Source organism: Ambystoma mexicanum, chromosome 11 (genome assembly GCF_040938575.1).
Source record: "Ambystoma mexicanum isolate Mex_15411 chromosome 11, UKY_AmexF1_1, whole genome shotgun sequence".
NCBI lineage: Eukaryota > Metazoa > Chordata > Amphibia > Caudata > Ambystomatidae > Ambystoma > Ambystoma mexicanum.
This window is the reverse complement of record NC_090934.1, coordinates 756,224,518-756,239,253: the sequence shown is the minus strand read 5'-3', so window position 1 is coordinate 756,239,253 and position 14,736 is coordinate 756,224,518. Positions and strand designations below refer to the sequence as shown.

General features: G+C 46.2%; 1 protein-coding gene across 1 annotated transcript in view; it reads right to left on the bottom strand.

Annotated features, from left to right (window-relative positions):
• Nucleotides 1–14,736, bottom strand: part of LYVE1 (lymphatic vessel endothelial hyaluronan receptor 1) — a 190,394-nt gene that overhangs the window by 145,208 nt on the left and 30,450 nt on the right. Inside the window, exons 2-3 of the mRNA XM_069623655.1 lie at nt 11,050–11,221; nt 10,642–10,781 (exon numbers count right to left, since the gene is read on the bottom strand). Of these exons, the coding sequence (XP_069479756.1) occupies nt 10,642–10,781; nt 11,050–11,221 (312 nt within the window). The remainder of the gene's footprint in view (nt 1–10,641; nt 10,782–11,049; nt 11,222–14,736) is intronic.

The window sequence follows — 14,736 nt, the reverse complement described above, 5'->3', positions numbered from 1 at the left end:
CACTTAACTTTGGTAGGCCAATATCCTCTAGTGTTTCCACTATCTCGCTCCCTTCAGCCCCTTCTTTGTCGTGTACAGTCGTTTATAAAATTCTAGGAACTCTCCGTTCACACCCTCATGGGTATCCAGTATTTGTCCCCTCCCCCCCTTTACTGATCTAATCATTGGTCTGGGGGTCTCACTTGTATACAACCATGCTAGCAATCTAACAGGGCTGCAAGACTTATCCTTGGCCTCATGCCCAGGGACCACATCTCTCCAGCCCTTAAATCAGTCCACTGGCTCCCGGTTGCTGCAAGGATCACATTCAAATTCCTCTGCATCATCCATAACGCTGTCTGGGGGCGAAGACCACTCGATCTACAACTGACTTTCATTAAATACTGTCCCTCCAGATCTTTACGCTCCTCTGGCACCAATTCTCTGTGTGTCAATTGCTTCACTAAACAGTGAGCTGGTGGCTGATCTCTTTCCTCGGCTGCTCCCTCCTATGGAACAGCCTCCCTCTTCCTCTTCATCTTGAGCCGGTTCTCTTCAAATTCTGGAAGCTCCTCAAGACCTTCCTTTTCACCTCCTCTTTCCCGTACTCCATCCTCTGCTAAATCTCACAGTTGCTGAGATTAGTGGCCAGGGCCCTCCTGTGTCCGCCTGGGTCCTGGCATCACACACCCTATCGCCTCAGCCTCCGCCCACTCCCAGCACTTGCCTTGGCACCCACCACACTTATTGGTAGTTGACCACTCTCATCAAGTCACTTAACAGATTTCTACCCACCTCTCCCTAGCACTTCTTTTGGTTTTTGAACAGGCACTGTATAGGCATTGGCCAGGTATTACCATAATATACCCAGGTACTCCCAGCTGTTGGCACTTACTGACATCATAATTACTTTACTCTCTAATGTACAGGTTTGCACACCATTCCTAAGCACTCCTATTAAATTCCCAGGTAGTCAAACCATTGTCATTGAATGCCAAAGTTCTAATAATATTGTTATGTGTGTGTTTGTGTGCATAGTTATGTGGATTTATTTTATTGTTTAAAGTGTGGACCTAGCTTGAGAGCAGCAGAGCGCTTTAACAGTAGCGCAGTATTGTGAGGTCTGTGCATCGGTTTGTGCGTCCATTGGAATTAGTTCTTGTTTAGGTGTTGCCGACAGCGGGATCGAGTTCCAGGCGGTGGGTGCATGACAACAGAAGGATTGTTTGTGGGTTCTTTCTTTGCGAACGAGTTGCGATTCAGGCTGGTTGTTTGATTTGCTACATGAGGAGCATGTGTCACCAGACATGTGGAGTTTAGCCGCCAGGTACGCTGGTGTGCTACTTGTGACTGTTTTGTAGAAGATACATGCAGTCTTGAACAGTATCCTGGCTTGAAGTGGAAGCCAATGTATTTCACGTAGGATGGGGGTAATGCGGTCAAATCTCCATGCTCCCGTAATAAGACGTGGTGCAGCATGGTGGACTGCTTTTAGGGGAGCCAAGTGAGCAGCTGGGAGACCTGTCAGGAGAGCATTTCCCCCATCGATGTGCGAGACCACAAGGGCCTGCACTATGGCCTGGAAGTCCTGTGGTGGGATGAAGGCTTTGATTTTTTGAAAGGGTAGAGAATCTGAGCCAGGCTATTTGGGCTTTCTTGGCTTTGTGTTTCTTGAAAAGTATATTTCTGTCAATGGTGAAGCCTTAGGATTTTACTGAGTCTGAGCGTTGTGGATCAAATTTTTCTAGGTGAATATCATTGAGCCGTTGTTGGACAAGTTGTTTTTTAGTGGGCGGACCAATGAAGATTAATTCAGTTTTGGATAGGTTTCGTTTGACGTAGGCAGTCGCCATCCAGGACTGGGTGATGGCTAGGTAATCACTGAGCTGAATGATGTCCTGCATGCTATTTACTCTCATGTACAACTGAGTATCGTCTGCGTATTGGTGGATGGGTATATTGGGAGGTTTGAGGAGAGTGCCTAGAAGCTCCACGAAAACTTTAAAAAGGATTGGCGAAACGATGGAGCATTGGGGGACTCCGCAGGAGACCTGGAGTTAGTTAGAACGCAACATGTTCATCTGGACAGCCTGGTGTCTGCCTGCGAGGTAGGAGGTAAACCAATTCAGCACAGTACCAGAGAATCCCATCCTGTCAGAAAGGAGGGAGAGAGGATGCAGTGGTTGACGGTGTCGAATGCAGCCAAGAGGCCAAGGATGACATGGAGGCATGAGTCGCTCTTAACCATGATTTGGAGAGCATCATCCAGCACCTTGATTGTGGCTGTCTCAATGCCACACTTTGGGCGAAACCCTCACTGATAGTGATTTATGAGATGGAGTTGTTCGATTCTGCCTAGAAGTTGTGTAGCAACTACTTTTTCCAAGATTTTGCTAACAAACTGAAGGCTCGTAGTGGGACTGTAGTAGGCCAGGTCGTCTGGGTCTAGGCTTGGTTTTTTCAAAAGAGGTTGTATGAGACCAGTCTTGAGGGTGTCCGGGAATGTTCCTTCTGCAAGGGAGGCATTGATGATGCTAAGGAACGCACTGAGCACCGGGCCTTTCAATTGATTAATGATGGTGGCCGCAATTATATCAACAGAGTAAGAAGTAGGTTTGAGGGAGGCAGTCATTTTTAAGAGATCCGGGGGAAAGAGAGGAGAGACTTTGGTCCAGAGGGGCAGTGTGCATGCCGGAGTTGAGAGGTTGATTCTATGGTCTCTTGGATTTTGTCTAGTTTATCAATAAAAAAATTGATGATTCTCTCATATTTTTTCTGAGTTGCTGGTACTTCGGGGTTGGGTGAGGGTTTGGTACAATGCTTTACTACTTCAGAGAGGGCTTTGTTTCTGTTAGTGGTTGCCACGGTGGTGGTGGAGTAGTAAGCAGCTCTGGCATTGGTAATCAGAATCCTATGGTTCGCGTGCAGAGATTTGAGGTTGGTGAGGTCTCCCGAGTTATGGTTTTTGGGCCACCATTTCTCTAGGCCTCTGATTGAGCGTTTGTTGGAGGCTAGCTCGGGGATGTACCATGGGGCAGATGGTTTGGTATTAGTCTGGCTGGATTTTAAGAGGGCATGAGTGTTCACCAGTTTCATAGCAGAATTGCTGAATAATTGTGCAGTGTGTGTGTGTGTGTGTGTGTGTGTGTGTGTGTGTGTATTGGGGATGTGTGTGGATAGCATTGTGTCGCGGGCATGTGTGTGAAGGGCACTGTGTGTATACAGTGTGTTGTAATGGAGCAGTGCATGATGTGACAGCATGTGTGTTGGACAGTGTGCATGTGGATAGTGTGTATGGGAATAGAATGTGCATGGAGCAGTGTATGTGCATGCATGGGTGATGGTAGTGTATGTGTTTAGGGCAAGTGTTTGGAGTGACAGTTGGTGGAGTCGGGGCATCATGTAAGAGGCATTGTGTGTGGGGGGGGTGTATGCATGGGGAAGTATCTACTTGCAGTGTGTGTTTGCATGTGTGGAAGTGTTTATGTAGGGGAAACGTTTGTGGAGGTCTGTGTTTTATCGGGAAGCGTGTGGATGCAGTGCATGAATGGGGCAGTGTATTTGGGAAGCTTTTGTGGGCTCAGGGCAGTGTCAGTTTGCATGGGCATTTTGGGGTGTAATGTGCATATGTGGGGTACTGTGTGTGTTGTGATGAGCAATGTGTGGGTGCAGTGCTTATGTGTGTGGTGGGGAAATGTGTGTGTGTATGTGTGTGTGTGTGTGGCTAGTGTGTTTTTCGTGTGCCTAGTTTGTGTGTGTGTATTTACGTCAGGGAGGTGTAGTGATGTCCCTTGCATCTGGGTGTAGTGGATAGGGTGGTCATGGGCTGTGTTTCAGCAGTGTGATTGTAACACACTGACCGGCTCATGCAGTGAGCAGGAGTGACTGCTCTTGGCATGAGAGTCGCAGAGCAGGTGTGGTCCACCTGTCAACCTGTGGGCTGTGAAACTGTTTTCCAAGATGGTAGGCAAGCCTAAAGTATGCTTGGTCTGTGTTGTGACATACTGCGACTGGCAATTTGTATACACAGTTGAGCTCAATGAATGGTTGTGGTTCCAATCTAGTTGCAAGAGTGATCATTGCACGCGCCAATTCCTATTTAAGATCACGATGGTACTTGTGGTAGAGACAGCGGGTAAAATGGTTGTGTGGAGGCAGTAAGGACTTCACTGGAGAGAGAGGGATGCAGGCCAAACTCCGTTCTGTGATATCATCACGTCTCTTATGATTGCAAATCCTGTTTTACACACTAGTGAGGGAAGATCAAGCAGAGAAGGAAGGCGAAACAAGACATTTGCTGCAGAAACCCCCAAACAAATGCAGCCCAAACAATGATGTAAAGAGGTTAGATTATAAATGAACCCCCATGCAGGTGCTATGGGCTACATGGAGCTCATAATGAGAAGGGGTTGTGATTGCCCCGTTTGAGGTGACGATTCAGCTTCTTTTTTCCCTGTATTCTCACAGGGATGTCATTTCACCAAAATGCCAGGGGTAGTGGAAGTGACATCCCACATCCCTTGACCTCTGATGACATCACAGGAAGTGATGTCATTTGACCCCACCCCAGAGTGACATCACGGGAAACGATGAAACATGACATTTCACACCTCGACAAAACAGGAAGTGGCATCACATAGCATTGTTCCTAAGTACACTACGAAAAATATGGTTATATCACTAATGTGATGTACATTTCATACAAGAATGGACTACCTTATGTATCATTAATATCAGTGCGTATAGACCCATATTACCAAATTACTGTGAATGCAAGCAGACGTCCAAGGCCCAATATGTTATTTTATAGCACTTATGCTTAAGTGCTTTATATAGAACAAATATATATACAATATCACACAACCAGTGTTGGTACTCGTTTATCGACCTAAGAAGGATGAAAGGCTGAGTTGGCCTTGGTGGGATTATAATTTTTTTTTCCCAAACGTTTATTTTAACTTGTGGCAACAACATTCAGCGTGTATCGGAACGATGTTACAGTTTCCGAAGCTCATAAGAATTGCATGTCAAGTGTCCATCATAAACTCAGTCTCCCAGATGTATATGTGCAGAAAGAAAGAAAAGAAAAGAAAGAAAAGTGCTAGCCTCCGGTCCCACCGTTCCCTGCCAGTCTCTATGTATTGACATCAGCAGGTGTTGTCGTCGGGTCCGATCGTTCCAGCAACGCCCGGAATGGGGCCCAAATGTCTTTTGGTCTGGAGGTCGCTACTATTGATTGTGCATGTACAACCTCATTCTCGTTGCTCCAGGCCATTTCGGTGAGCCATTGTTGCATTGTGTGCAGGTGTCTTCCATCTCAGAAGTATGCATTTTTTGGTTATTATGCATCCAATGTTGAAAAGCCTGCGAGTTTTTTATATTGGCCTTGCTGATATCGCCCAGCAGGTATTTTAATGGGTGAAGGGCTGGCGCTAGGTCCTGTCTTCCACATAGTGTTTTTGATACAAGGTTCCAAAAGTCGGCTATCGGAGGGCAGTGCCAGAACATATGTATTGTATCCGCCCCTGTTGTTCCGCATTTTGGGCATATATGTACCTCTTGTGGGTTAAATTTCATTATATGGTGGGGAGTGTAGTGCAGTTTGATCGGTATTTTGTATTGAATCAGTCTCAATCGTGCGTGCAGTGACACTTCCTTGGTCAGGGTGCACATTTTTTGCCATTTCACTTCGTCTATAACTGCCACAGTGGGCCTCATTATGAGTATGGCGGTAGCCCTTAATAAGGGCATGGCTGCCTCCATATCGGGTTCCAGCTCTGGGTTCCTTCAATGAGGAATTACTGGGCCATTCCAACATTAGAGGACCCGGTAATTCCTCATTGAAAAAACCCATCCCCATTCCCATTTGAGCCCCTATAGGTCTCAATGGGAATGGGGAGGGAGCTAATAATGGGTCCGTTAATAACGGGCCCATTATTAGCTCCCTGGTCCCCTTGCAGGACCCGCTAAGGATGTCTGGTCTGACCAGACGTTCTGGGCGGGTCCGGCAAGGGGACCTCATAATAGGGCATCCCGTAATGAACGGTGCCGGTCCCGTACCGGCCCCCTTCATTACGGGAACGCCAGGGTCGTAATGAGGCCCAGTGGCTTTTTCCAATTGTTCTCTGAGCTTGGGATTCATCGGTGCTGAGTCTTGTATTTTCGGGTACAGCCTCGACAGGAGCCCTCTTCTATCATCGTTTGGTATTATGAAATCCAGGCATTCGTCGGTTTCTGGCTCATGCGGAAATACTGTAATATTCTTACCAGGTTGTTCCCAAGTTGCTCTTTAAAGTTGCTTATTGAAACAGACCTGCCATCTGGAAACAAGTCTCCTATTTTCATTGTCCTCTCCGGGTCCCATGCCATCTGGATATCAGTATCCATAGTTGGGGGTAGGTCTGGAGTGCCCCACAATGGATGTTTCGGTTATATGGTTTCTCGATGTGCAGTCGTAACATTATGCATCTCCAGGCGTCTAGCGTTGTGCTCAGCAGATTATCATGAATTTTATTTCTGCCGGTGATGCTGATCGTTTTTCTATCTCAACATGCGAGTGTCGTGTCTCCTTGCTATACCATTGGCTTGCGTAGTGGGCCTGGGCGGCCAGGTAATGTAACTCAAAGTCAGGGGCTGCGAGGCCCCCCGACCCCCGATGTTATGTTTCAGCAAGCGACTCCCATTTTGCCCTAGCGTTTTTGCCGCCCCACACAATCCCTATTGCCAAGCTGCAAATTGAGTTAAAGAATTTTCAGCCAAGCCATATTGGAATTGTAGTGAAATAATATAACAGTTTGGCTGCTATGATTATCTTCAGGACAGCGACACGGCCCATCATGGAAATCCTGAACTTTCCACATAGCATCAGTTTGTGTTCCAATGTTTTTAGGTAAGTTGCATGGTTAAGTTCATATAAGTGTTTACTTGTGTGGGCAACCTGTAGTCCCAGATATATCACTGTATTCTCGGCCCATTTCATGTCATGCAGTTGGGCTGGTTTGGTGGTTTTGTCAGTAAGGGGAACAGTTCTGACTTTGTGTTGTTAATTTTGTATCCAGAATGCAGGGTGAATAGCTTGACTTCCTTTAGGACAGGTGGTAGGTTTTCCTCAGGGTGCTTTAGGTATATGAGGGTGTCATCCGCGTATGAAGAGATAATTTGCGGGGGTCCTTGTATGTGGATGTCCCGTTGGCCATGGTGCTGCCGAATCCTGCTGGTGAAGAGTTTGATTGTTAGGGCGAATACAATTGGGGAGAATGGGCAGCCCTGTCTTGTGCCTCTGTCCAGTTTTCTGACTTTTGAAAGGTTTTGGCTGGTGCGGACCTTGGCTCCAGGATCCATGTAGAGCAGTTTCACAAATTTACAGAAGTCTTCCCCAAGTCTCATGCGTCTCAGGAACCCAAATAAAAAGTTCCAGGAGATGGAATCAAAGGCTTTTTCCGCATCCAATCTCATTGCCGCTGCTGGTAAATCGGGGTTGATCTGAGCTATAGTGCCAGGTAATCGTCTAAGGTTTAGGGCTGTGGATCTCCCAGGTATGAATCCCGACAGATCCGGATGCACCAGGTTGGGCATATGTGGCAACAATCTGTTAGCCAGGGCCTTGGCAAAGATCTTTGCATCAGAGTTGATTAAGGATAGTGGGTGTTATGATGCCATCTCGTCAGCAGGCTTCCCGGGTTTGGCGAGTACTGTTATCACTGCTTCTGTTAAGGAGGGGGGGCAGACTGCCAGTTTTGCATGCCTCTTCCCATACCTTAAGTAGTGTGGAGGTGAGAATGTCTTTATATGTCTTGTAGAGTTCAATGCCTATCCCATCGGGCCAGGGGCCTTGCTTGATGCCAGTGATGGAATGGCCTCAGTGATCTCATCTATTGTTTGGGCTGTTTAGCTTGGCACTAGACGCATCATCTAGAGTAGGGATTTTGGTTTGTGCCAGGTAATCATTCACCTCTTCCGGCCTTTCTGGGATTTGAACCTGCAACCTGCAGATCACACACACACAACACAGCAGTGAGCACTCAATTCACTGAGCTGTCTTACCTACTATAGAAAAATTAGCAATTACATGTCTGAATGTTCTTAAAGTCAGAACACAAATTACACTGTGTAGTAGATACCATTAAACTGGTAACTGAGATTTAACAGCAGGTCAATTCATCTGCAAATCTGGTGCAAAGTTGGCCGCATGTCAAGCCTGCGTGGATCTACTTTTCAGGCTTCAGAGGATGGCAAAATACATACCATTGGGAGGGTTCATAACTGTGTGTTAAAGAGTTTAGAGTAGCGCAGGGAAAGCAGCACACTCACACGGCATCCCATACTCTGGACACTGGTTACCTCATGCATGGAAACAAACATCCTGAACAGCATGCCCAGGAAATAGGAAAGACAGACACATTAAAACAAAGCATTAACCCCCTAAGTGCCAGGCTATTATGCAAGACTATGCAAAAAGGACAAGCATACTCGTCCTTGGCACTTGGGGCACAATGAAATCAAGGGCCACTTGATGTGCTATGGTGAAATATCTCTACACTGTGCAAAAGCTTTTAGGCACAAGGATTTTGTCAAGTGACAGAGGACACCAAGATGGAATGTCTTGTGAAGATCGTAAGAGACAACGGCAGAAAAAAACATGCCATAACTTGTGAAAAGCAAAATACATAGTCCAAAATGGATGCTTATTCTACTCTAAATGCTTTTTGGACATTTTTGAGGTGTTAAAGAACAGACTAAACCAGTGACTCACCCCCTGAAGTGTGCCTAAATGAAACCTTTAATGAGTCTAGCAATTATTGTACAGAATTCCAGAAAGACAAATGATTTGTTATTCCTATTCTTTCTTATTTAGGGTCACTGCTCAAAGTGTTGAACCCCCTGTTTTTAAGAGGCCTGAACAAGAATGCCAGCCACTCCAGAAACAAAGAGCTGCACGGTGCTGGCCACAGCCCAGGAGCTTCCATTAGGGGTAGCAAGGAGGACCACAGCGACCCCTGCAAACCCCCACATGATGCCCCTGTATTCTCAGTCAGCTGTAACTCCCCAGTTTTGCTGATGAACCTGAGAGACATGCGGGTGATTGATAGGGCGAAAGAGAGTTGAAGGGGTGTGGTTTGTGTGTGGAGGGTGGAGATAGGAGGGAATGTGCATAGACCTTACCAGGGGGATGGACGTGCAAGTGGTGCGACTCGTAATAAAACAACATATAAAGGCTTTGTGGCCCTCCTTGCAAGTAATCTCCTCTGTATGCTCTCTTCCTCTGACAATAGTTTTGGCTTTTTAAGGTGGGACTAGAGCACAAACTAACAGCTGAATCTAAAAAGGGATGTACCAAGCTGCATATGTCAATATTCATATGAATATCGAGTAGTTTGCTAATTATTTCACTGGCGCCGAATAGTTACTTAATCATAGCCAAAGTTCACAACATAACAATCACACTTTATATCAATACAGTACATTTTTCATATCGTAATATGAAGTTTTGATGCCAGAAACAAATGTGTAAATATATGCTTTAAAAGTTTATGATTCATACATTAACAAATCTGCCAACTATTGCAGATAGGTTTATGTAAAGGAAAGATCATTCTAACTAAATACAAATGTTGACTGTATTCCTGAATATAGAATCTATGCTCTATTTTAAATAAGGACAATCCTAGTGTTCAACATTGTCTATTCTTCTTTGATTCGTACAGCATGGCAAAAAGTTGCAGAATGGGTTCTTTTTGCTCGAAGATGTTTATGTGATTTTCTTTAGACCACATGTAAACAAATACATGTCCCCTGATTAAAAAGGGTTTACAACAATTGACATGATTTAATCTATTTTGTTGTTTCCTAGAAAAATGCGAGTCCATGCCTAAGCTCTTGCAAGTTTGGAATAAGGTAACTACTTCGAAATATCACTAAAGTTCCCTTTCAATATAACATTCTATAATCTGAGAATTGTCTAAATTTGGATGGTGGAAACCACCCCCCTTGTTACACAACCTTGATGCCAGAAAATACCAAGTTCTCAACAAGAAACAACTTCCGTTCAATTGCAAAATGTCAATTTAGGGGGCTAGCTCAGGGGCAACGCGCTCGCCTTTGAACCAAGACGACAAGAGCACCACAGGTTCGGTCCAGGGTCCGACCTTAGAAACCTCTGGCTATTAACCAAGTTATAAATCACCTATCATATCAAAATGCCAATTTGTGAATTAATGCAATTTCATTTCAGCTGAATCCGCTCTACTATTTAGTTTCGGACTGGTAATTGCAGCATATTCGGAGCATGCGCACTATCTGCATTTTGATCTACTTTTGCTTGAATCTGTTAGAAGTTGAACCTCGGTGCACGATTAAAGCACAATCATAACCTACCAGAGTCGTGAGTACTTCAACGAACACGTAGCTGCTTTTTTGTCTATTTGCTGAAGTTCAGCAACCTGTAATGACCGTCTTTATTTCAGCTGTATAAAGAGCCATAGAGCCATTGGGCAGAGGCGGCCCCCATCCCAGTGCACACAGACACGGACTTAGCGGTTAACCTTCCTTTATGCATCTCGTGGAGCAAACACTTCTGATTTGGGGGAGAAAGGGGTCCTTTCCTCATGTCAGAAGAAGGCCCGAGCAGCAACCATTCAGGACACTTCCTGATTTTTGCCTTACCTGATGAGTTATAACAGTAAGTGCTGAACCCCCTCGAGAGAGGCGCTGCCCAAGGCAGGACTCCAGTTTTGCCCTGTCCGCAGGTATTAACCGGAGTGTTTCGCGAAATCACTGCCACGCCGTCACCCGTCCATCCGAAACTGCAGGGGAAACAAATGAAAGGTTACCAGGTGCACTCAATCCACTCTCAACATCAGCTCGGTGATCAAGCCTTATTTATTTATTGCCTACTCATGATGTGCTCACGCAGTGCCGATCCCCCACAGCACAGGGGGGAGGGGGGGAGGGGTGGGGGCAGGGAGTAAGGGGGTGGGCACGCAGGACAGTGGGAAGGGGGAACCGGATGAGAGTCAATATCGGGGGTCAACAAGCACACGGTGATCAAAAGGACATTGATGTTCTCTGTACCTGCATGTTTCGAAACCATGCAACCGGGCTTCCTCGATATCAGATCTGTTCGCCAAGAGTAATCCCAGTTGTTGGCAGACAGCTTTTGCTGTTGTATAATTAAAAGGGGTGCTGCTGGCTTTACTCCTCACGAGCGTGATGCCTTTAATTCTGCAGTCTTCAACCAGCAGATCTAAAAATGCAAAAATATGTATCGAATTAGTGTGTTCCTGATGAGCACCACGCTGCTCCTTAACTTCCTGCTCTATGCAGTCAACATTTCTTTTGATTCTAGAGCCTCCCTTCACCTAGAGAAGAAGGCCACTTGTTATATAGCTCCCATCCTGCTGCAGCAAATGAATCCCTCGCTCTTGGGGGCTTGTTACATGGAGAGAGGATAAGTAACATTTCAGAAGAGCTGCAAGCCATAATGAGGTTTGGCCCTCTGTGTCGATCAGGATGTGTAGGTAGGTGCAATGCAGAGAGAGGGCGCGAGGCATTCTCAGCTATAGGTACAGCATTCATCATTCGTGGCTTTACCATAAATATTATCAGTGCCAGGGTGCCAATGTTCAAGTTGCAAGCTACTAGCCAGCCATAAAACATTCACTCGCCACCGCAATTCTATGCATACAAAAGGCACACAATCTGCAAGAGTCAAATATCACTAGCCAGCGGCTAGTGGCGAGTGCACAGTTTGCACCCTGTCAGTGTTATTCAGAACGAGGCAAAGACCGGCCCATATATGATTAATGGAACGTCTTATGCTTTTATACAACTTTTAAATATAAAAATATGTCATCACGTAAAATACTGTACCACAGTTTAGGTCCCACAGGGAGAAGAAGGGACTAGAGTCATATTGCACGACAGCAGAGAGGTGGGTGCACAACATGACACTATAACACGGAAGCATTCGTTGCTTCTTCTGAATGTCACTCTGAAACATTGCTGAGCAGAAATATCATGATGGCCAGGAGGATTGACTTCTCCCTTGAGCTCACCTTTCCAAAAGTGGCAAAAGGAGCTTCACTCTACAAAGGCTTGAACGCTTACAAACAAAAGAGAGGAGCACACTCTCCCCACCTACCGAACCTCAGTGTGAGGTGTCAAACATCCACGGTTAAAAAGGACATATTTTATTATACAACACGCTTGAGGGGAACAGATAAGAGCTATGAGCATCATTCATTTGGGTAAATCAGATGAGGTCTGAGGTCCCAGATTTGCACCTTTTACTTGCTTCTCCACTTACTACTGACTTCTGCAATTGTATTCGCTCTCCACTCTTGCTTCTCCACTATTTTTGACTGCTTACTCTCTTTTCTCTCCTCCTTTCCCTTCTCCCTTTTCCTATCTCCTCCCCTTACTTTCTTCTATGCACTTACGCTATCAGAATTGTTCCTGGACCTAATATGATAGCAACCTCGTCTGTTTCCTCCACCCTCCCATTACTGTTTTTTTCCTCCCCACCACCCCTCCAGCACTATCTGAAATGTCGTCAGGCCTAGTATGATAGTCGCTTGTTTTGTTCCTCCCCTCCCTTTCTGCACCCCTCTCCCTCACCTTTTGTTTTTCTCCGGCTCTACCAGAAATGTCGTCAGGCCTAGTACGGTAGTCGCCTGTCTGTTTCCATTTCCTTCCCACTCTCCCGCTCCCTTCCTTATCTATGTTTTAGCTCTTGCACTATCTGAAATATCATCAGGCCGAGTATGATAGTTAATTTCACATCCTTACTGTTCATGACCTGTAAGAATGTGGTTGTATTTTCCCTTGTTCCCTCCCTTTCCTTGAAGCGCTTTGAAACACATTGTGTATAGGCGCTATATAAATAATCATATCATATCATATCAAGGATGAAAGCGTAGCAAAACAGGAGATGCTTAGCGCATCAGTGTCATGTCCTTGACTAATCTTCGTGAATCATATTTGCATTGCCTGGTATGGTTTCACATCCATGGGTGGATGCATGATATGATATGGTATGATATGATATGGCATTTATAACACGCCTGTACAAAAGTGTTTCTAGGCGCGACAAGACAAGGAGGGGGAATCAAAGAGAGGACCAAACAACAATCTTACTAGGCCTTGTGGCATACAGATCGTGCAAGTGCGGTGAAACGGGAAGAGAAGTGCCTGGGACGGAGGGGAAGGGAGAAGTGCCGGTAAATAAATAAGTGCAGCCAGCAGGTGGCTCATAAGTGCAGAGAGAAGGGACTGCAGGGTTGCAGGAACAGACCCGTAAGTGCTTGGGGAGCCCAGAGGCAGTGCAAGGGCAACTGGACATGCAGGAGCCTGGGCCCAAGTTCAGAGGGTATGCAGGAGGCTAGTGCGCGGACCAGTCAGGAACATCAGCAGGGGAGAGGAAGAGAGAATGCAGAAGCGAAAAGAAAGGTCTGAAGTTGCTTCCGGACGCAGATTTGGTTCTGCTCAAGCTTGAGGGAGGCAGGGATGCTGTCACAGAGGGAGGCCCGAGCCAAGGAAAGACATCTGCCCCCAACTCTCTGCTTGAAGCATCTGACCCCCAAGTAGTTGGAGATGGATGAGCAGAGAGCTCGAGAAGGAAGATGTTTTGGAAGAGAAAGTTGGCGGTAGACTGGTCCCAGGCCCCAGAAAGCTTTGTGGACGATGCAGAGTGTCTTGAACTTGATCCTTGCAGCCACGGGTAGCCAGTGAAGAGATTTCAGTGCTGGAGAAATACGATCCTTGGGCTTGAAGACAAGGACAAGTCTTGCAGTCCTGTTCTGGATAAGTTGTAAAGGTCGAAGAGCAGAGGCAGGTATATTTAGAAAGAGGCTGTTGCAGTAGTCCAGCCTAGAGAGGACCAGTGCTCTGGAGACAGTGAGTTCTGGGGGAAGGTGGGAAAGGGAAGAATACCTCTGAGGAGGTGGAGCTGATAGTTTGACTTCTTAGAGACGTCAGAAATGTGAGGAGAGAAGGAGAAGGTTGAAGTCGAAGATGACGCCAAGGTTCTTAGCTTCACAGGATGGAGCAGGAAGAGGGCCCAGAGTTGGCGGCTAGAGAGAGAGAGGGGAAAGGAGGGAGCAGGAGTCCCAATGAGGAGGATCTCGGACTTGCTGGCATTAAGGTAGAGATTGTTGGTGGCACACCATTCCTGAATTGCAGTCAGACAGCCTGGTATGAGAGAATGAGCAGAGGTGGCTGAGGGGAGCCTGAAAGAGAGATGGGTGTCATCCGCATAACACTGAAAATTGCAGCAGAAAGTAGCGGTGCTGTGGGCAAGAGGTGCCAGGTATTGGTTGAACAGCCAGGGAGAGAGGTTAGTAACATGCATAACAGCAGGGCTGGCATGGCAACACCTAACAAACTCCAGGCAAAGAAATTGAAGAACGATATGCATACAGCAACAATACAAAGTCTTAGAAATAGTAGAATCACTCGTGCATACACTTAATCCCTAGAAGTACAGTATCTAGACCACACTACGCACCCATGTCTTTAGTAACAGACACAGAAGGGAGCATATAGTGGACAGCGAGGTTATGCTACTGGAGGTTCATGAAGTAGAATGTGAAATTGATTTAGCGATACTGAGACACCATATTCACAGAAAATACATGTCATCCTGTGCAGACAAGATGCCACAGCGGTGAATGTCACGTTGTGCTACTGTCGCGTCAACGCCTGTCACTGCTGGGGTCTGCTCTACCCGCCAGATATCAAGGATCCCAGAGCACAGAAAAC